The sequence below is a fragment of the Pseudochaenichthys georgianus genome, chromosome 13 (genome assembly GCF_902827115.2).
Source record: "Pseudochaenichthys georgianus chromosome 13, fPseGeo1.2, whole genome shotgun sequence".
Taxonomy (NCBI): Eukaryota; Metazoa; Chordata; class Actinopteri; order Perciformes; family Channichthyidae; genus Pseudochaenichthys; species Pseudochaenichthys georgianus.
The window spans coordinates 36,270,489-36,293,402 of NC_047515.1; the positions used below are offsets into that span (position 1 = coordinate 36,270,489).

The window sequence follows — 22,914 nt, forward strand, 5'->3', positions numbered from 1 at the left end:
TTACTTAATACTATGGTGGTGTTGCTACTCTTACTTTAGTACAAGATCGGTGTACTTTTCCCACTGCTTCTGACTGATTCTCGACCTCAAACTTGTCCCACTTATTTTGTAATACCTCCATGACTTTGATCACCGGCTCTTTTGTACTATCGTAATGTGTAGATGCTGGTGTTCGCTTTAACAAACTCTGTTTTCGACAGCTATTACCCGGTAGATTGGACTGGCTTGGAAACGAGCACCCGAGAACATACGAAGACGTGGTGAGTTTTAACTTAATATCTGTGTTTATGTCTTTGTTATTGTGTTGTGACAGGACTCTGTGTCCATGCGCTGTGCTTGTTTACGCTCTTTGTTCTATTTCCTGCTTAACTACTGTGGGATTTTCTCGAGTCGGAATGATTGACAAGGTCACAAGTCGTTCCCGCTGACTTAATTTTTTGGATTGAACGACATTTTGGCTCCGAAAACTGTATTTTGATAGATCGTTTTATGATATTTAGCCCCGACTGTTGTGCTGCAGAAAGGGTCGGTTGTTCGGCTTCTTTGCTACGTCGAGGCGGCTCAACTGGCCAATCAGAGGCCGAGATGCACTGTCTCTGCGTTGTTTTGCATGTGACCTGCGCTGTGATTGGTCCATAAAAGGAGAAGGTTCTGCATAATAAGCCCCGCCTCTCAGAATACGAGTGGTGAAGCAGCACATGAAACCACCAACTACGGCTGTCAGTCAGACATTTCTACTTTTCAAGTCGTTCTTAGAGCAACCTGGAATATTATTTACAACACTTTATCACAAATGCATTCAAATTCACCTTTTATATATACTCTCAGACCAAGAATCCACCAACAAATGTGTTTTATGCTTGCCATTTGTATGAGGAAAACTTTCAATTACTTGACAATACCTCTGTTTTTCATTATATCCTTTAAAACCCGATTAAGGGGCAGTTTAAAACGAATTTCATGTCTTGATTAATTATTTAAAAAATATCAGAAAACATTGAAATATGTTTAATTTTACACTAAATACAACACAACTCTAAACCCTGACATACTGGACATTTAATATTCAGATTAATTTGTCATATCTTTATTTCTTTTACATTTTTTCAAATGTATATTTGCTGTAAATATTTTCTCTTTATTTTTAAATGATATAATAGTTATATTTTTGCTCCTTCTTTACCGCTTCATTTTTCTTACTGTATTTATGTAAGCAACATTTTGCACGTACACAAATTCATTGTCTGTGTAAACCTACTTAACTGTCTCTGATTTACACGAGAGCAGCAAATCCTTAAATTGAAGAACGTTGTCTGGTGTTTACATTTCATACTCTATTATCTAACTGACGTTGATTTGACCAATTATTTAAGCAGTGATTATTCACGTCACTATTCTGTCTTTGTTTGCACTGACAGGTTGCAGCAAACAGACATATTTCACCAGACCATTTGCTACAAATATGCAAGCAGATCGGACCAATTCTTGACAAAGATGTGCCATCATGTGTCCCAGGAGTTCACTCCCTCCTGGGGTCCGGGAAGCAGTCAATGCTCAGGACGGCAAAAGGTAAACAGTCTTAATGGAAACTATAGTGTGGATGTTACTGAGCTTCTACATGCATCTTACCAGGGTTTGGATGGTTACTTCAACAATGATTTCAGTTACAATTACTAGTTACCTGTCCAAAAAGAAAATGTCATCAGTATCCTAATCTGAGTATCACAATACAAACATATTATCTGATTAACTAAATGTATTATGTTAGACAACAGAACCTTATAAAAGAAGAAACCAAGATATTTAGCATCATTTTATTTATAGGAAAATCTGCCTTTCATTCAGCATATTCAGGCAGTAACCTAAACACCATCAATGAACACATGAGCACATACTACAGTTTCAAAAAGCAGAAATAAAATCTGATCCTTTTACAACTAACGCAATCTGCTCTTTTCAGGTTTTTACTAACATGTTGCTAACTATCCACAATTTTTAGAAATGTAACAGTAATCTGATTATTTTCATGTAACTGGGCGGCATACAGTTACCATTTTCCTGATTACGTAATCATGTAACATGTAATCCGTGTCTCCCCAAGCCTTCCTTTTACACTGATAATATTTACTTTGACATTATATAAAGATATGAATAGTTTCTTGGCTTGTGCAGATGGCAGACATGATCATATCCTCTCCCACACACAGCTGGTAGATCCACTGAATCACTCTGATCTGTTTTGTGTTTCTCAGACTGCGACAGTGTGCGGTTCAAAGCTTCATCATATGCAGCCCTTCACCGGGGCAGACCACCAGAGAGGCCTTTCAACTGCAAAAAACCTCCACACCTCGGTAAGTCCGACCTTTCTCAATATTTCTCTATTATTCTTAAAGGTCCCATGTCGTGCTTTTCCGGTTATTACCCGTCCCCTTGTGTGGTATGAAGGTTTTTCTGCATGTAAACGGTCTGCAAAGTCACAAACCCTCAAAGTACACCCTGTAGCGAGTACAACTCTAACACAGAAAAGACCTGTCTATGCTGCCCCAGAACGCCTCGTTGGAGATTTTTATTTTTCTTCCTGGGTACTGTGACGTGCCCATACCCAAATGGACCAATCCGTGGAGCTGTTACGTCCGCGGAGTCGTTACGTTAAGTCCGTGGATTGGTCCAAATTGACCAATCCGCGGACTTCCTCACACAAACACGCGCACGCACGCACGCACGCACGCACGCACGCACGCACACACACACACACACACACACACACACACACACACACCATCTTTTCTCAGCTGCAGCTCCACCGATTTCTCCTCCCTGAGACGGCGGGATGCGGCAAGGCTGTGAGTCGCTGTGGGAGCACAAACACAAACTCCCAGCCAGGCTGTGGGTGTGTGTGCTCGGGCTGGGTTTTGCTGTGTCTCGCTGTCTCGCAGACGGCCACTAGGCTCATATAAATGTATTTTAGTAGACCTCAACAATGGAATTATGATCAGTAGAAATGGCCATGACATGGGACCTTTAAATTAAATGGATCAATGGGAATTGGAACATTTATTTGGAGCTGCTTGGCTTTTTTGAATGCCTCTCCTTGTCGCAGCCATTTAATTGTATGACTGTATTCTGATGGTTGGCATCTTGTCACCTGCAGTGGAGATCCATCGAGGCAGAGAGCTGACAGGAGTGCAGCGCTTCAGCTCCATCAACCCCGTCAGCAACTATGAGCGCATGCGGCTGCACCGGCGGATCCTGGGCCATCTGTCTGCAGTGTACTGTATCGCCTTCGATCGCACCGGTCTCAGGATCTTCACAGTAAGATTTCACCTGGGAGCACATCCCAGTCTCCCTGACCATACACCTCAATATCAATGTAGTGTTGACTGTTAATGCTTTCACGCAAAATGTTAACAATACAAGTAAATCATAGGCACATTATATATATTTGAAACAATCTGCTGAATTACGAAAATTACATCACTTATTGTACTGCAGCATTTACCACTGGATAAGACGGCACCTACGATATTATATTTAGATGTAAGAGGATTACCCTGCCCTTGCAGTGCGTATTCCTTGGCAAAGCTAGACAGCTAGCTCACCTGCACAAGTTTTCCAAAAAAGAGACGAGGCTTATCTTTTCTTGAAATTTGAAAACTGTACTGTATAAAATAAACACAAGACGTGTACTACTACTGCAGATACAGTGACATTTCACAAACAGAGCTAGCTAACATACTGCTAGCTTAAATACCACATGTTTAGCTTAACACATGCTAACACATAAACACATAAAATACAGCAACACTCGTGAATGTCTACTCCGTACAAAGGAGTCACATCGTCATCGTCACTCACTCTGTGCCAAGAAAAATGACCCAACGAATGGACTACTGATCCACCTCAAAGGCACCACAATGATATCTAGTCTCGTAAAACAATATCAATCTTAAATTGAACATATTGCCATGCCTCATTTGGGACTGCACCTACATATGATGTTGTTATGATGTAAGTTGCTCCAGTCATAGGAGGATTTTAATCGGTAGGTCGCCACCATCTTTGAATGCATACTAGAATAGATTATTAAACAAGAAATTGTTATGTTTTTTCCGTCAGGGCTCAGACGACTGTTTGGTGAAGATTTGGTCTTCGTTCGATGGAAGGCTTCATTCCACGCTGCGAGGACACTCCGCAGAGATCACAGACCTGGCGGTTAATTATGAGAACACGCTCATCGCCGCAGGAAGCTGTGACAAGACCATCCGTGTGTGGTGCCTTCGTACCTGTGCCCCCGTGGCTGTGCTGCAGGGGCACAGCGGATCCATTACCTCCCTACAGGTAAACACACCTCTGGCATTTTATTTTCCAATAACCAGTCTTTAAACCCTTCCAGAGCCCATACACTGTTCCCGGTATTATTTACTTCCTCTCTGTCTTCTGTTGTTCGCGTTAGTGTTTACTTCCTGTCCGTCGTCATCTGTTGATCTCTCTGACGTCCAGTTTAGCCACCATGAATCCAACGTTTATTTCTATCCTCAAATATATAAAAACAAATATTCACAGTAGTATTCCACACCAATACATTCATTCATACATTTCGTACTTTAAGAACACATTGGGGGGTAGTATATACCTTTGCTGCTTTGACACTGCCTTAAAAGAACTCATGAGGAGGTGCGGTAGCAGCTCTGGCAAAGACTTGTTTTGTACAAAAAAGATGTCCCCATCAGCCATCATTGCATCATCTCTTTATTGCAATGACATCTTGCATCGGCTAAGTGTAAAACATGTTTGCACAGGATTCTGTGGGGACGCTTCATGAAGAATGCATGTCTTGATTTAAATTTAAATTGAGTGATTGAGATGTTGATTTGTTGTTTTTCAGTTCTCACCGTTTGCTAAGGGCTCAAAGCGCTACATGCTCTCCACTGGAACGGATGCTACCGTCTGCTTCTGGCAGTGGGACGTCAACAACATCAACTTTAGGTGAGTGCTGCTTTTAAACAGAACATGTTCAAGAGGCTTTATTATGCTTGTTGCGGTTTTCCCTCTCCTGCAGTGTGTTGTGTACAGGGCGTCCGCGGGGTCTTAAAAAGTAGATACATCTTTTTTTTATAAAAAATGAAGGGTATTAAACGGCATTTTCCAAGGTATTACATTTTGTAGCTTGTTTTCAATAAGTGTATAAATGGTCCAAAGAGGTTTTATTCTACAGTCTGCCTGAATGTAATCATTGCGTAGGTGTGTAGTGTGATTCTGTGTAGTTTATTTCTGGCATCCCGTTGGATTTGACGTCATCTGAACAGGACAAGGTCCGTTTACGCCGCTTGTTAAACAGCATCGTTATGGAGAAATGCAAGTTTGCGTCCAAACGGTTGGAAGATAAGGAGGAAAGACAATCAATACTGTATATAGTGAATGTGAGGTAAAGTGTGTCGCCAAGGTAACCGGTTAAAACTCAAAGTGGCGATGAGGTCTTAAAATGTGTGGAAAGGGTCTTAAAGGGTATTACATTTGACTTCAGGATTTGTGTGTGTGTGTGTGTGTGTGTGTGTGTGTGTGTGTGTGTGTGTGTGTGTGTGTGTGTGTGTGTGTGTGTGTGTGTGTGTGTGTGTGTGTGTGTGTGTGTGTGTGTGTGTGTGTGTGTGTGTGTGTGTGTGTGTGTGTGTGTGTGTGTGTGTGTGTGTGTGTGTGTGTGTGTGTGATAGACACGCTTCGCCACTGCTATATCGATATTTGGGCATGATTTTGATGCATGCATTGCAATTAAATCACTGCAAAATATGTTTATTTTGGGTCCATACGACTGTGATAACTAAGATCAATTCAGCTGACTTGTGACTCGCTGTCTGAATCACGCTCTGTCTTAGCAATGTTTGTCCCCGGGTGATGTGATGAACCCAGAGACTGCAGTGTTTGGCTTCTTTACGTATCTGGGACGACCACACAACACACAAGGCAGCAACACTGGTGATTTTGACCATGCTTGATTAATCGTTGTTAGTATCTACATGGCGATAAGCCGGCACGTGTAGTTTGAGTGACACAAGTAAACACAAGTAATGACGCGGCAAACTTGACCCGTTGTGTCTGGTGTGAACGTAAGCTTATAAAGAAGCAAGGATTGAGATCAGTGTGTTATTGATTGAAAGGAAAATAAACTGTTATGTTAACATTGTTCATCAGTTGAACCGACGAGGCTAAAAGCAAACATGCTAAACTATGGGCTGTTATGTAAACGTTTACTGCAGCAAGGCGAGGTGTTACTCACAAGCATGTAGTTGTAAAGGCAAGCAACTACTTAACAAGATAAACGGTAAGATATCAGCAGTTCTCCTTTCCCTGCAGGTATGTATGGAGATGAGTCCTGCATGACAAAGATATGGCAGACCAGTATCTCACCTGACTGTGAATCCTTTCTGTCATGCAGTTGAAATGCGGGTTGGATGAGGTTGAACGGATAGATTTGAAGGATAGACCATTAAATAAACTGGTTCTGCATGTTGAACATCTGCTAACGGAAAGCCTCTTAAAGGATTCAGAGATCTCTTATTGTTTTTCTGCCAAATATTGTGTGTTTTTACTTAGTATTTTAGTTTTTGTGTTACATTCAATGCATTTTTGCAGTAAAATATATCCTATTCTGTATCAAATCTGTAACATGTTCTCTCCTGTCCTACAGCGATCGGCCACACAAGTTTACAGAGCGTCCGAGGCCAGGAGTCCAGACGGTGTGCTCCTCATTCAGCCCGGGTAATTATTTATATTCATTTCAGGTAGACTGTTATTAAATGTTAGTATCTGTTGTATTGAAAAGGCCTGAATGTGTTCTCTTCAAGGCATTTAAAAAAACAAAAAACTTGTATTCATTTACCCGATCTGTCCCCAGATGCTTTTCGTTCAGAATAAGAATTCATATTTTTACATAAAATCTAACAGAAAAATAATAAAATTATTATTATTATATATATTATTATGAGCATATCTTTATTACCGACATTAAAGTTAACTTTTTATATTTTCAGGTGGGATGTTCTTAGTAACAGGAAGTACTGACGATGTCATCCGAATATACTACCTTGGAGGCGGGAGTCCAGAGAAGGTATCCGAGCTGCACGAGCACACGGTGAGAAACGTCTCTAAAGCCCATCTCTGTGTAGCATGATGCAACACACCGATACCATTTAACATGGTGGCTGTGGTGCAGTGGACTAGTACGTTGGTGTTGGGATCAGCGGGTCACAGGTTCAAACCCCACTACAGTCCGCATGTCGTTGTGTCCCTGAGACACTTCAGCCCAAATTGCCCACAGTGTTGTAGTGTAAGTGGCTTTGGATGAAAGCGTCTAACAAGTAATGTAACATATTAAACTTTCAGCAGTTACATTACAAAAGACTCATGATCACTCTCCATGTCTCCGCTCTCTTTTAGGACAAAGTTGATAGCATCCAATTTTGCCACTCAGGGGAAAGGTATAGTGCGATCACTTTGCTTACTCATCATTGATTTTCTGTCATACTGAATTAAATACAGATGTGTACACAGTGGTGTGATGTGGGGTGTTGTCCTGTCTCAGGTTTGTGAGTGGGAGTCGAGATGGAACCGCCCGGATCTGGAAGCTCCACCAGCGGCAGCAGTGGAGGAGCCTCCTGCTCAACATGGCCGCCACTCTGCCGGGGTAAGGAGCTCTTTAATGTTCGGCAGTGAGGATTCCTTGGGGCCTGTGTCCACATGGCGTCTTTGTTCAGGCAGTAAGGCGCCAGGCAGAGCCTACTCTATGTACTTCATCAAAAAACATTTCATTTTTTATTGGAAACCGATATCTCGATGTATCGTTGCTGTTCTCTGAAAGACCAGCGTTTCCCCTTTGGATTTGATCAGCTGTTTACGCTACTATATGTGTGTGTGACATGTTTCTTCGCTATTACAATCAACCGGAAGATGCTTACTCTGAAACTTTGCATGGATGAGCTTCACTGCTCAGTCTGACAGTCGTATAGTGAGGGAGGAGGACGATAAAAGTCACACACTTTGTCTTTGTCATGACAGTTTCCATTCGCCAAACACTGTCAGAAACGGCATTTCTTTTTTGAAGGCGGATGCATGCGACGGCATGTTCTCGATGGGATCAATTGGAAAAAGACGCTCAGAAAACATGCTATGTGGAGACGGCCCTTAGATGTGTCCTCTGTATTTGTGTTCATCTGAAGAAGACATAGAGAGAGAACTAGAGAAAGATGTGTTAGCAACAGGAAATACAGAAAAAAGGGATCATTCAGGAAAATACATCATCAGATACAAGCTGACAATTTGTATTCTCGTTTGTGTTCAGATATAATGAAACTCTATTAGATCATAAATAATGAGGTGTACCTTACCGAGTGTTTTTTTTTCTGATTTGTTGTGTTTTTTTCTCAGCGTTGAACCAATGAGCGAAGAGGAGAGCTACTTCAAACCCAAAGTCACCATGGTAGCGTGGGACCGCCACGACAACACAGTCATTACGGCCGTTAACAACCATCTCCTCAAAGTGTGGAACTCCTACACAGGACAGCTGCTACATATCCTTAAAGTAATCATGCTTCTGTTACTAGAACACAGAGCTAACCCCCCCCCCCCCCCCACCCCCACACAGACTAACAGGAGCTGTGTTTTCAGGGCCACGAGGCCGAGGTGTTCGTCCTGGAGCCGCACCCGTTCGACCCCCGGATCATCCTGTCTGCCGGCCACGACGGGAACGTCTTCATATGGGATCTGCTGCGAGGAACCAACACGCAGCACTACTTCAACATGGTACAGTGACACGATGAGAACATGACATTACATCATGGTAAACAAAACCATTCTGTGACGCGATAAACAAACAATACTAGGGATGCACCTTTTTAAATAGGCAGGCATTCGCCCTATATACTGCCATAGGCAAAAAACTGTGACATTCGCCCATGGCAGTAGCCGGGGTTTACATATCTAGCTGGGCCAGGTGACCAGGGATTAAAACACTGACTGAGGAGATGTGCCGTAACTTCAAAGTCTTTCACGGTGTAGTTCTCGGCTGCTTCACGATCTACATAATGACTTTTGTCCTGTTGTGATTTTGTTTCTCTCACAGATTGAGGGCCAGGGACACGGGGCCGTTTTTGACTGCAAGTTCACCCCAGATGGTCATCGCTTCGCCTGCACGGACTCTCATGGCCATCTGCTCATCTTTGGTTTCGGCAGCTCCAAGCCGTATGAAAAGGTATGGAAACGTGTCGCATGCACATTTCAATCTTTACAAAAACAATGTATTATTGTAACCGGATGAAAGGTTATATTTGTGTTCACTTGAGTGACCAAAGCTTCAGGGTGTCTTACACTTCCTCTCCCCTGGTCTCCTCACAGCTTCCAGACCAGGTGTTCTTCCACACAGACTACCGGCCGCTGATCCGGGACACCAACGGCTTCGTGCTGGACGAGCAGACGCAGCAGGCCCCCCATCTCATGCCCCCACCCTTCCTGGTGGACGTGGACGGAAACCCCCATCCACCAAAGTAGACATCCAATCTTTATTTATACCTACGGCTCATGTTTTTGAATGTTAGGTCCATGCAATAAAATAATAAAAACCGTCAGGAAGTAGCAGTTAAAAATATTGGTTTGAGTTAAAGATGGATGACCCTTCAGCTGTGTTAAACATAAAATCTGTCTTCATTTATTCATGCAGTTAAGTAATGTCTTTACTTGATTTCCAGGTACCAGCGTCTCGTCCCAGGCCGGGAGAACATTGCTGCCGAACACCTGGTTCCTCAGCTGGGATACGTCGCCACCAGTAAGAATTGAACCAACCACACAATTGTATTTTTTTATATCCATTTCACAGTTTTAGTCAGGACTTTTAAGTTCTGTGAACCTGTGCTACCATCTCACTTCCTGTTTCATGACTTTGCCTCCAGGTGACGGCGAGGTGGTGGAGCAGGTGATCAGCCAGCAGACCTCAGAGCACGACGAGGCTGCGATCAGACGCAGCACCCTGTTGGACGAGGCCATCCGAAACCTGCAGCTCCAGCAGGACCAGCAGGGCCAGCCCGGGGAGGGGGAGGCCGCTCCGGGGGCCGCAGCAGCACCGGAGGGGCAAGCTGAGGCTCAGGGACTATTCTTGGTACCGGCACCAAGCACCCCACGCAGAGGTATCAGTGAGGACTTTTTTAGTCACTTGAATCAAAAGGAATTTACAATCTGTTTTACAATCTAGTGTTGTTGATGAACTTACTTCATAAAAACATGCTATATGTCAGATTATAGCTGAAAGCTTATTTCTGTCTGCAGTCCTTAGGCAGGAAAACACATAATCAAAGTGGCCTAAATTAATGAATTTAACTTTAACATTTTGAAACATCATTGTTTATACAGACAACATCACCTTGTTAGTTTCATGCTACAACTTTTTTCACACTGTTACTCTCAATTACACACGTATATAAAATAATGAAACAAGCAAATGACTATATTATGACTTGGAGAAATATCTCTTCTAATGAAATAACAACATTGTAAGGCTACACTTACAGCTTCCATTTACTGAAGGTTAATGTTTGTCCTTCTTTACAGCGTCTGTGAATGAACGAGCGGACGTGCAGTCGCCCCCCAACGTGGGTCTGCGCCGCAGCGGACAGGTGGAGGGGGTCCGGCAGATGCACCAGAACGCCCCTCGCAGCCAGATGGCCACCGAGAGGGACCTGCAGGCCTGGAGGCGCAGGGTGGTGGTGCCGGAGGTGGCGCCCAGCAGCTACAGGTACCTGAGAGGGACAAACTACATCTACCATTCAGAGAAACCAACCACACACACAGACTTTAGGTTGACCATAATTAGCTAGTTTACAGAGGAACATTTATCATTTTTAACATCCGTGTGAAGCTCTGCTACCATCCCACTTCCTGTTTTCGTACTTTGTCTCCAGGTGATGGCGAGGTCAGTCTTGACTTCGCCATCACCTGGAAGGCTTTGACTGAAAAAGTCTGAGCTCTCTGTGGTGTTTTAAAAATGCATATGTCTAAATGCGCCCAGCAAGCAACAGCATTTTTTTTTAATGTTGCACTAAATGTTGTTACTATTCATTGTTTTTCAGGGAGCAGGAGAACTTTCGAACAGCCAGAGGAGATGAGGAGATGTCTCTGTACAACGCCAAGAAGAGACGCATTATCTGTCGAGTACGTTTCTGTTTACTTTGCTTCAATGTAGGAGGTCTAAAATCAGTCAGTGGGGCTTGGACTGGGAGCTGTAGGGTCGCCGGTTCAAGTCCCCAACCAGACCTAAAATATGGAGTGTGGACTGCTACTTGGAGAGGTCCCAGTTCACCTCCTGCCCTGCCATGGTGCCCTTGAGCAAGGCACCGGACACCCCCCTTCCCCCCTCACTCCCATTTCTCCCCGGGCGCTGTGCAATAGCTGCCCACTACTCCTAGTACTAGACTCCTGGTACTAGACTCCTGGTACTAGGATGGGTTAAATGCAGAGAACACGTTTCACTGTGTGTGCTGTGTGCTCTGCATGTGTGACCATTTCCCCAATTCTCCTTCTTCTACTTTATTGATCCCAATTTGGGAAATGTTTGTGTTGCAGCAGCATAAAAAGACAAAGCATTTTAAAATAAAAATTAAAAACTAGAAATAAAATAGAAAGTAGAAAATATACATGTTGAATTTAACAAGGTATTATATATATAAATATATATATATATATATATACATACACATATATATATACATAAATATATGACATAATAATATTAAATATTGAAGATATTATATAAATATTATAAATGTACAATGTGGTTTTATTCCAAGAGTAACTATGTAACATGTACCCATATTCTGTAATGTATCAATAGAAAGTCTCTACCGTATTGTAAGAAACGGCAGGTTTGAAACCAGATGGAGGGGAAATGTATGATCTCTCACAGCCAAGGCTCCGTCACTTTTTAGTTTTTGATATAATCTTACATAAAGACAACGTCTGTGATATAAAATGGGGCCTGACAGAATAACAATCTCTTGTTGTGTGGATATAAAATATTTCCAATGTGATGGGTGACAGATGGCGACTGTTTGGTTCTTACTCGTCAAGTAAAGATATCTCCAATAATATTATGAGTTCAGATGAAGGCCTTGTGACACGGCTGCTGCTGCGTTTCCATATGCAGCGAGCGCACCGGAACAACACTCCGGGAGTTTTTTTTGTGCTCAAGTCATTTTTTGTCAGCCACTACGGCTTTGCCCAGAATGAAAAGTAACTCTTTGAAGTGGGAAAGAAGCTGTGATGCCCCTCCTTCAAACTACTTTATAACACTGTTAGAATGACCCACATACAATCATAGATCGATGCAGACTGGTGAACTGACTCTCCTGCTGCCCTGGACTCTGACTCAGCCCAGCCCACACAAGTGGTGCCATGCAGGGGTGGAGTTTAAGAACCGGGTCGAACCTTTAACCTACAGTTGTGGCCGGTTTCGAATGTTATGTAGCCCATGTCAATTAACTCTTTCCATTCAGAAATGTTATTGTTTTTCAGTCCCAGTCCGTCCCTGTATGATTTGTTTACAACTATTTCTGTACAAATATTCGCACTGGTGTTGAGTCCGCTCCATCTGTCCCTCAGGACGACTCGGACGAGGATGAAGCTGCGAGGCGATCACACGGAGTGCTGGAGTTCATGGACCTGTCCTGTGAGGAGGGGGAGGAGACGGCCAGTTCAGAGGTACACAGCGAGGTATCAACCCTCCACTCCACTGGGACCTGGGGCCTCATTTATAAAGGGATATACGCTCAAAAAAGGGCGTACGCCAGTTTCTACGCAATGTTTGCGATTTATAAAATACTAACTTGACGGGAAAACGTGCGGTCCTCCACGAAAACTCTAACCCATGCTAAGCACTAAGCACAACAACGGGAGAGACGAGAAACTGCGACACCGTTGGCAGAAGGAAGGATGGAGAGAAATATGTGGAAAAAATACCATAAACAAAATGTTACCTCTCATTTATCATATATGAAGTATTCATTTTCAAACATTGATTAAAGCCAATCTTAAAAAGATTAAACAAACGCCTGCTTGAGACTCCTCAGTGCACACAAAAACATAACTTGGAGAAATAAATAAATACGGATATGTTATTTAAAACCACCTCGAATATGTTGTGTTAATGTTATGAAATGTTTTCTCATAAATGATGCGGTAAGCAGGAGGACAGAATTACGTCTAAACTGACGCCGTTTTGCAATTCTATAGGTTGTAGATACGAGCATGGTTTTATATACTATCACGTTTAATCGTGTTTTATGCCGCTTGCCAAGACTTGATAAGTCGCTCGTAAAACACAGGAGGTATGGAAACTAAGAACACCATAGGCTATGTGGTAAATTGTACAACTAATATAACACAACACATTGGTTGTATTTCCTTTAACTGGTGGATATAGAGTTGCTGCGGGGAGGGGGGTTGAGATGCACAGGCTGCAGAGGAGACGCTGCGCACAGCTGATCGACAGCTGGGACACAAACCACCAAATACAGAAACATAATTCAGATCCAGTCGTCATGACTCCACTCCCCGATCACTTCTTACAGTTTCTCATCAAGGGTGGTTATACACACGCACGGCGTTATACATGAGGCCCCAGGGCTGGGAGGGTTACTTTAAACATGTAATCTGTTAGAATGACGAGGTACCTGTAGGAGAATACAGTTACCTTTTTTTTTTGTGTCCTGTATACGTAATCCCGTACATGTTATCCGTTACTCCCCAAGCCTGTCTGTGACTCCGTTAAAGTGTTATTTATATGCATCTGCTGTCTTCTGGATCTGCTGGATCATCAGCTGGATTTGAAACCATTCCCTTTTTTATTTCTTCTATCTCTTCAGGAGGGCGAGTTGGATGGCAGTGAAATGAATTCATCCAATGATGAGGAAGAGTGGAAAAGTGACAGCTCAAGGTAAAAAGTCGTTACGTGTTCTTATCTGAACTTGTTAAGAGTACCAGATAAAGATACAAAAGTTTCATCGTTGCACAAACATTGAATCACTACTTTTTAACGAGGACATATTTGACTTACTTTCAGGTTCATGTTCTTATTTTGTGCCTCTCCTGTGTTAAGTTTCCATGCTTTAATTACATTTCCCGGGTCTGCTGTGATTGGTCGACCACTTAGAGATGTCCCGCCCATTAGCCTATCACGGACAATGTGTTGGAGCGCCGCTAGACAATAGAGTGGTGCAGTGACGAGTCCTAAAACCCGCAAGTGAGTTAGCATTTGACCACTTCTGGTTCCCTCGTCTCACAGCCAATGGGATTTCTCGCAAATAAGGTCTGTGGTTGACACAAAGTCAAGAGACGGATCACGTTTTGTTCTACGACATTAAATCCATCAGCAGACACCCCACTGGTGATTTTACGTGTCTGAAAAACGATGGTTGTTACCAAGTGGCTGAATAGGACTACAGAAGTTGTCGAAGACGTTGTACGTAATTACACCGAACACGTAGACACCCCCGCTAAGTTAGTTTGCCCTGTTCTGCTTGAAAGCAAGTCCCTGCCTCCTGCAGACTGTTAAAACAAACGCTTCAACTTGTACCATTTTGAATCTGTATGTTTGAATATGGATCTTAAGTTGGTGTGACGTTGAAGCAGCGACCCTGCTGTAGTTCGTTCATAGCATAACGTTAGCATTTTGCTTCTGGCGACTAGATTTATGATTAGAAAATGATAGGGGAGACATGTTCTATATTCGCTTTTTATTGCCTGTAATAATTTATGAGACTTTGAATTGTTTCTTTCTTCGACAGCCACACGTCCAGCGAGTACTCTGACTGGACGGCGGACGCTGGTATCAACCTGCAGCCCTCCACCCCGTTATCATCGCGGAAACGAGCCCAGCGCAGGATCAGCAGCTCCGAAGAGGAAGAGGAGGAGGAGAACGAGGAAGAGGAGGAGAAGCAACAGCAGCAGCAGCAGAGCGACGAGGAGGAAAGAGCTGGCAAGAAAAGCAAAGGGAAATCCAAGAAAGCAAAGAGCAAGACGCCCAGAGTGAGTTTTGATTCAGTATCCAGACTAATGCTGATGTGTCACTGACCAAATCCCTCCTGGCTCAAATGACCGTAAATAGGCGTCCCTAGCTAATAACCGTTGTTCAGTCTTTGTTTCTGTCAGCGAGGAATTATTATGATACATTTTATAACAAATATTATAAAATAGGTTCATATTCACTTGCTTATCGTTCTACATCTTCTCCTTTCAGCGTCCAAAGGTCAGACCATCCATCAACAGAGAAGTGTCCAACGAGTTCAGACCGTCACCGTGGATCACCGACGTCATTCCCAGGAAGTCTCCTTTTGTTCCCCAAATGGGCGATGAGGTACGAACATGAGATGTTATAAAGAAACATTTCTTTAGTTGGGATGTTTAAAGATGCTGTGAATCTGTGTGTGTGTGTGTGTTGTCAGGTGATCTACTTCCGGCAGGGACACGAGGCCTACGTGGAGACGGTGAGCCGCGGCAACCTGTACCCCATCAACTCAGACAAACAGCCCTGGAAGAAAATGGAGCTGCGGGTAAGAAATATAAAGTCTCTCTCACAGAAAAACACAAACCAATTGCACTGACGTCAAATTAAATGCACTTCCTGCTGTTTGTATTCCAGGACCAGGAGTTTGTGAAGATCACTGGGATCAAATATGAAGTGTCTCCTCCCACGCTCTGCTGTCTGAAGCTGACGCTCATCGACAACGGCACCGGAAAAATATCAGACAAGTCCTTTTCTGTCAAGTGAGCAGCTCAACTTCATTTACTGCCTCCTTTGTGTGAACGTTTTGATCCATGTTTTCCTACCAGAAGCACCCCAAGAAAAAGGGGGTGTTTGCCTGAGCATTATTTGAACTGAATGTACTTGAATTCAACCCCCTTGAAAATGATCAAATTTGTCTCGATTACAAATGATGAAAAGAGATTTTGGTCTGTTTGATATTTTAATTCAAAAGACTGATGCTCGAAATTATGATGATAATAAATAACTAAAGGGCGGCCGTAGTTTTGGTACTGTACAGTGTACATTTTTGTTTTAGTCTTTAGACGAAAATGGTTGTTAGTTTTAGTCCTTTTTATCCTTCATAGTTTTAGTCTAGTTTTAGTCGACGAAAACTCAAAACGTCAGTCTTCAGTTAGACACATACAGGTTTATGAAATTGGAATCAAGGTGACGGCATCAAGTGTTGAAATTCGTAAAGCAACATTTACTTGTTGAATATCTAGGAACGGGTATCGTTAAGGTTTTTAACGGTACTACTACTCTTACAAAATCTGCACGCCGCTGCAGCGTCTGTTAGGCCCCGCCCCCCGCACACACAGAGAGAGAGAGAGGCAGAGAGTTAGGCCCCGCACACAGAGAGACACAGGGAGATCGCCCTTCTGGAGTGAAGAGAGCGGAAATAATGATATTGCAAGTTAGAAACGTAAGATGCATTTTGACAGACAAGACGGACAATTGGGGGAAAATATCCTGCATTTTCACACCTTAGTCCCGTCTCGTCAACGAAAACAAAATATACTCATCATATATATATTTCATCATAGTTTTTATTATCAAGAATCTATTTTTAGCTCGTCATCGTGGACGAACATTTTTCGTCATAGTTTTCGTTGACGAAATGAACACTGGTACTGTAATATGTGAAGCGAAGTCATCAGCTTGATTCGTTTTTCTATGGATAAAGTTGTATGTTGGTAGTACTCCCCCATTACAGTGACCACTGACCCCCCCCCCACACACAGGTATCACGACATGCCGGACGTGATCGATTTCCTCGTGGTGAGGCAGACTTATGACGAGGCGCTCCGGAGAAACTGGCAACCGAGTAAGTGTGTGTATCCTGTTGAAGATGTTTGCTTCAAGGCCAAGAAGCATCCTCTGTATTTTCTTTATCAGGCAGTTTACGTCCTCTTGAACATCTTCTCTCCTGTGCAGACGACAGGTTCCGCTCGGTGATAGACGACGCCTGGTGGTTTGGGATGATCGTCTGTCAGGAGCCATACCAGTCCGAATACCCCGACAGCCTCTTCCAGTGCTTCAAAGTCAGGTGAGAAATCATGCTTCTTCTCATAAGAGGGTAGAAATAGTGGATGGTGCGGGACGTAAAGTGTATAGAAATGTGAAATTACACCAGAGTGAAGATCTGTATTTCCCTTCGGGGATGAATGAAATACATCTTAATATTCTGAAGCAAAGTTTGGCCACTGTTTGAGAGCCTCCTTAGATTGCCACAATAGCACAAATTAGACTATATAATTAATTTCGTACCAACATGTTTTCAATAAACGTTAGTTGTTCAATTCTAATATGTTTTTGTGTTCAGTTGTAGTTTTGCAGTCAACAGTATCTAAATGGCATGTCTGCCCACTAGTGGTTATAAAGAGTCATGACAGGTGTGTTATCTGTATGTTATTTGTAACATGCATTACTATTCTGTAAACACACACACACACACACACACACACACACACACACACACACACACACACACACACACACACACACACACACACACACACACACTGTTGGCCATCAGCAGGAATTTGGGGTTAAGTATCTTGCCCAAGGATGTATGAACATGTTTCACTGCAGCGGCCGGGATCAACACCACCACCTTCAGATTGGGAGATGAACACGTTGTGTGTCAATGTAATCTGAACTGGGACAAAGACGGAAGCAGTCAGTGTTGCTGCAAATAGTGAAAACTGACTTTGGTGTTTGTGTTTCCACCAGATGGGACAACGGGGAAACGGAGAAGCTGAGTCCTTGGGATGTGGAACCGATTCAAGATGATGGTAATTAACACTTTCTACTTTAACCGTCTCAACCACACGCACAGCACAGAGCAGGGTCATTGAGGTTGGATGCATATTGAACTAAGTGTGTCTCTGCAGCCCCGCAGCCGGAGCTGGAGGGAGGCGGGATCCCTGTGACGGAGGAGGAGATGAGGGAGCTGATGTACAAGCCTCTGCCCGGGGAGTGGGGGGAGAGGAGCCGGGAAGCCGAGTGTGAACGCATCATCGCCGCCATCGACCAGCTCATCACTGTTGGTGTGTATGCAACAACAAAAAGGACACACACACATCCTCTTTCTCATGTCTGGCCACATCCTGTCGCACAAATCAGGACTTTAATATCTCAAACACACAGAAGCATGTAGGATGTGTAAAGACACCGACGCACTGGAGTCAAGCACCATGAATTTAAGAGGCCGTACTCTGCTTTTTATGGGTTTTCTATCCCAGTAGTGTGTTTTTTATATACGTTTTTGTGCATCTAAAAAGACTCAAATCTCCAGTACACGCCAACCACCAATAATAAGTGAAATAATATCACATTGAGACATTACAAACAGCTCCTACAGATACAATTTGGGTTTATAATCTTAAAGAATATGAAGTCCTTCTCCAAAACGCCCCCCTTGTTTCCAGAGTTTATGAATCTGACTCCTGGTGGTTGTGTTACAGAGATCGCAGCTCCTTTCTCTGGCCCGGTGGACTTAATCCAGTACCCCACCTACTGCACTGAGATCGCCTATCCCACGGACCTGGGCACCATCCGGCTGCGTCTCCTCAACAGATTCTACAGGCGAGTCCTCCTTCATCCTGCCTGTCTTCAGAGAGTCCAACAGTTGATGTTTTGTTTGTGAAGACTCCGTACTGACCCCCCCCCCCCCCCCCTCCTGCTGACCCACAGGCGTCTCTCAGCATTAGTTTGGGATGCCAGGTATATTGCACACAACGCCCGCACTTTCAATGAGCCAATGAGCAAGATCGCCCACTCTGCAAAGATCATTACTAATGTCCTCCAGAAATTTGTCAAGTAAGTTTAACTTCTTTATTTCTCTTAGTCCCGATTGGCTGGCACCGTATCGTTCATTTAAATGTAAACATGTTTCCCCTTTTACTTCCCCAGTAATCCGAGCTGCACAGATATCATGGAGATCTACAATGCTGTGGAGGAGATGGATGATGAGGATGAGGTAGGTCTGCTTTCAATTCAAACTGTTTGATTTATAATGCTGTCAAATTACTATATTAGTTTAACTGACAAATAGAGGAAGGAGACTGATAATGAAAACCTAATTTGCCTCTACAGTTGATATTGATGTAGTTGTAGGTAATTGTCTTCTGGTTAATGATCAGATGTAACCTTGATTTGGTTACTGCCTACAGGAAGAGGATGCAGAAGCCCCAGGAACCTCCTCCGGACACAGACTGCGACAGGTACACCCATGCATAAAACACATAAGGCTCGTCTCAGTACCCCTCCTCGACTCCTCTCTTCCCCTCCTCCGGGACTTGACCCGGAAATCGATCAAGACACGCCATTTGGAAGGACGTCCCAATAGCTGAAATGCACACGGAGGAGTCGAGGAGGAGTGAGGGAGGAGACGAAAGGGAGGATACACAAGAGCAGACTACGCGGAAGTGTTTTCACTACTCGCGTATAAAAGCCCCGCCCCCACCCTCACAGCTGGTCCATTTCAACAGAGGAAAACGGAGAACTGGAAAAATGAGTGGAAAGTCCTGAATGTGGGTTTGTGGTGGATGTGGGGATCTACAGGACACACATTTTCAGAGTAAAGGCTTGATTAGTATAAAATACTGAAATGTACATTTTACACCACAACGGAACACAAAAGCAGGACCAACCATCATACATTGAATTCCTTGACTAACAAGAGAAAGATTCATTCATTTAAATAAATATTTAACAACAAATGGGCCGGTTCTAAAGGGTTCTTCAGTTCAGCCCGATGAGAGGGGATACAGCTGTGCACATGTCATCATTAACAGACGTAGTTTAAAAGTGACGTTTGCGTGAACGAGGACGTCCCAATTAATACCTGAGGACTCCTCTGTCCTCGCGTCTCCTCCTCGTGTCTCTCGCTCGGATCTTACGTAGGCGGAGCTAAGACGCAAGGCAGGGAAAGGAGGAGGTGAAATATTCAATTGAGACGAGCCTATAGACTGAGACCTGGACTGATCCAGCTGGGATGTGTTTCACGTCCTGATGTTTCTCTCGCTGTCCTCTTGCTGTTTGCAGCGCTCTGTGGAGGTGGTGCTGGACAGAGACGCCTGGAAGAAGAAGTGCAAGAATCTCCTCAACTACATATTTGAGTGCGAGGACTCGGAGCCCTTCAGACAGCCTGTGAATCCTCAGAACTACCCAGTACGTTTACGCAAAAAACCACAACAACAGCATAATGACGTCAGCAGGTTATGTTTCAAGTGTCTTGACCATGTGCTTTTCCAGGACTACCTGAACATCATTGACACACCCATGGACTTCAGCACCGTGAGGAGGACACTGGGGGAGGACCGCTATGAAAACCCCACAGAGCTGTGCAAAGACATAAGGCTGATCTTCGCCAACGCTAAAGCTTACACTCCCAACAAACGCTCCAAGGTGAGGACGTGATCATAAAAGTGAAATGGATGGAGTTCAGTGAATAAAATCTTCTTCTGGTTACAGATTATGGCTTGAATCTTAAAGAATCCCTATTGTGTGTTTTCCCTTTCCTGCAGTGTGTTCTATAGGTTTTTGTAAATAGTATGCAAAGGCTAAAATCCCTGTGTTCCGTCCAGAGGCAGTTTCTCTCCTTTTTTTCTGTACAGCAGCCCCAATATCATCTCTAACTACAGACGATTTCCATAACAAAACACATCACTCCATTTACTTGAGCCTTAGATGCACGAGTGGCTGGACCCTGCACTCTTCCATAAGTGGGTCAAGAAGGACCCGTATTAGAATGTGTTTTATGCCATGTTTGTCATTTTGGTTAAGAAAAATCACTTGTATTATATTTTGGTTCACACTGGAAATATTTTATATTTAATTTTTCACTATTTATCATTTTAGAAAACAAATTTACATTTTGAAAAAGACCTTTTTGAACATATTGATGCAAAGATCTCCGCTATTCTGAGACCCTCACAGTATTCCAGTCCCTTTTCAAAACTCATCTCTTCTTGTCTACTCATCATAGCCCACCCCCCATCAATCCATGCCGGTTGATCAAGTTTGATAGTCCTATACCCCCCACCCTAACCTTCCCTTATATTTAAAAGCGATTTTGAGTCCTTGAAAAGCCCTTTACAAATATAATGTATTATTATTATACTGACAGGTTTCAGATCTTGCTTTGTAAAATAGTCTTCCTGAGAGGTGTCACTTGTGATGTGGTCTGTGTGGTCCACAGTGAATGTATTCCTGACAGCAGCAGGTGATAAGAATCAAATGCATGCGGGTCATTTTTGACCCACTTATGGAAGCTTGGGGTAGAAATACAAAAACTACAATTTCTTAAAATGTACTACATTTCAAATTTGAATGGCATGATAACCACCTCACCGGGTCAAAAAAGACCCACTTATGCATCTAAGGGTTAACCCGAAGCACAATATGTAATAAGCTGAATATGTAATGGAGAAACAAAGATACAACTCACCATCCTATTTTAAATAAGAACTGTATCCTGTAAACTTATCTGACCTGTCCATTTTGTCTTCTTCTAGATTTACAGTATGACCCTGCGGCTCTTGGCCTTCTTCGAGGAGCAGATCAGAGCGATCACATCCGAGTACAAAACGGCCATCAAGAGCAGCGACAGGCTCCGCCGCAGTCAGCGCTGCCGCAAGAAAATGCAGCCGCACGATCAGTCCACGTCCAGGTCGGTTTGAGTTACGCGTGTATTCAGCTCATGTGAATGCTAAAACAATAATCTGACAGGAGACGGTTCAGGTGTAGGAAGTCAGTCCAGGCCTGTGCCTTGATGGTTGTATTGTTTTCCAGTCAAAAGAGAGCTGCAGCTAAAACTCAGGAAAAAGTGGAGTCCGCGTCAGTGACCAAATCTACCTCAGCCAAAGTGGGTGTTCCAGATCGAGCCAGGAGGAGTCGCAGGAGGAGCTCCTCCGACGACTCCAAAGGTGCTTCATCGACACCAGGTACGACTCTGCAGCTTCGGGCCTGTGTCCACACAGTGCGTTCTTCTGGCAGAAACTTTGAAGCAACACTGGATTACCCTAATTCATTACGTGTCCTTTTTTATCTGTTTCAGAGTCTGACAGTGAGAGCGAGCCGAGTGAGTCGGAGGAGGAGAAACGTCCTGGCTCCTCGAGGCACCATCGACTCAGACACAAAGCCAGAGTTACGAGAAGCAACCGCGCTAAGCAGAGGAAAAAAGGTCAGTTCAGTTTCAATTCGGTCTAAAACACTGATAGCTAGAGAGGGTCTTCGTCTTCGTCTTCTTCTCCTCCACTTCTTGTTCTTCTTCTTCTCCGTCGTCTTCTTCCACTATTTCTCTTTCTTCCAATAATCAGAGAAAACAGATTACAATTACGATTACGGCTGGCAACGATTACGAAAACAACGAATCGAAATAAAACGATTATTTTTTATTATTATTACTTTATTTTTATTTGTATTACTTCAGTTGAATTATGCTTAAAGTTCAGGGTAATCAACTGTTAAAAACACACTGTTCACATTTTTTTCTCCAATAAATTGACATTTTCAAAAATAAATGGATAATCGTTTTTAATAATCGTGATATCAATTATTGACCCAAATAATCGAGATTATGATTTTTGCCATAAAAAGCTCACGGCTTGATAGCGCGAAGGTCCGTTTACGCCGGTTGTTAAGCAACATCGTTATGGGGAAATGCAAGTCTGCGTCCAAATGGTTGGAAGATAAGGAGGAAGGACAATCAATACTGTATATAGTCAGTGTGAGGTGAAGTGTGTCGCCAAGGTAACCGGTTAGAACTCCAAGCGGCGATGACATCTTAAAATGTGTGGAAAGGGTCCTAAAAAAGGTCTTAAAAGGTCTTATATTTGACTTCAGGATTC

General features: G+C 43.3%; 1 protein-coding gene across 1 annotated transcript in view; it reads left to right on the top strand.

Moving 5' to 3' along the window:
- Positions 1-22,914, top strand: part of brwd1 (bromodomain and WD repeat domain containing 1) — a 28,332-nt gene that overhangs the window by 1,091 nt on the left and 4,327 nt on the right. Inside the window, exons 4-40 of the mRNA XM_034097129.2 lie at positions 201-260; positions 1,419-1,569; positions 2,253-2,351; positions 3,152-3,312; positions 4,117-4,338; positions 4,886-4,986; positions 6,683-6,753; positions 7,026-7,126; positions 7,432-7,472; positions 7,577-7,678; positions 8,419-8,572; positions 8,659-8,793; positions 9,113-9,241; positions 9,385-9,533; positions 9,735-9,811; positions 9,936-10,169; positions 10,591-10,774; positions 11,109-11,190; positions 12,637-12,735; positions 13,899-13,969; positions 14,820-15,060; positions 15,272-15,388; positions 15,477-15,584; positions 15,674-15,798; positions 16,801-16,883; positions 16,994-17,105; positions 17,792-17,853; positions 17,953-18,108; positions 18,526-18,646; positions 18,755-18,880; positions 18,974-19,040; positions 19,234-19,284; positions 20,108-20,233; positions 20,318-20,470; positions 21,580-21,734; positions 21,857-22,008; positions 22,122-22,247. Of these exons, the coding sequence (XP_033953020.1) occupies positions 201-260; positions 1,419-1,569; positions 2,253-2,351; positions 3,152-3,312; positions 4,117-4,338; positions 4,886-4,986; positions 6,683-6,753; positions 7,026-7,126; positions 7,432-7,472; positions 7,577-7,678; positions 8,419-8,572; positions 8,659-8,793; positions 9,113-9,241; positions 9,385-9,533; positions 9,735-9,811; positions 9,936-10,169; positions 10,591-10,774; positions 11,109-11,190; positions 12,637-12,735; positions 13,899-13,969; positions 14,820-15,060; positions 15,272-15,388; positions 15,477-15,584; positions 15,674-15,798; positions 16,801-16,883; positions 16,994-17,105; positions 17,792-17,853; positions 17,953-18,108; positions 18,526-18,646; positions 18,755-18,880; positions 18,974-19,040; positions 19,234-19,284; positions 20,108-20,233; positions 20,318-20,470; positions 21,580-21,734; positions 21,857-22,008; positions 22,122-22,247 (4,504 nt within the window). The remainder of the gene's footprint in view (positions 1-200; positions 261-1,418; positions 1,570-2,252; positions 2,352-3,151; positions 3,313-4,116; positions 4,339-4,885; positions 4,987-6,682; positions 6,754-7,025; positions 7,127-7,431; positions 7,473-7,576; positions 7,679-8,418; positions 8,573-8,658; positions 8,794-9,112; positions 9,242-9,384; positions 9,534-9,734; positions 9,812-9,935; positions 10,170-10,590; positions 10,775-11,108; positions 11,191-12,636; positions 12,736-13,898; positions 13,970-14,819; positions 15,061-15,271; positions 15,389-15,476; positions 15,585-15,673; positions 15,799-16,800; positions 16,884-16,993; positions 17,106-17,791; positions 17,854-17,952; positions 18,109-18,525; positions 18,647-18,754; positions 18,881-18,973; positions 19,041-19,233; positions 19,285-20,107; positions 20,234-20,317; positions 20,471-21,579; positions 21,735-21,856; positions 22,009-22,121; positions 22,248-22,914) is intronic.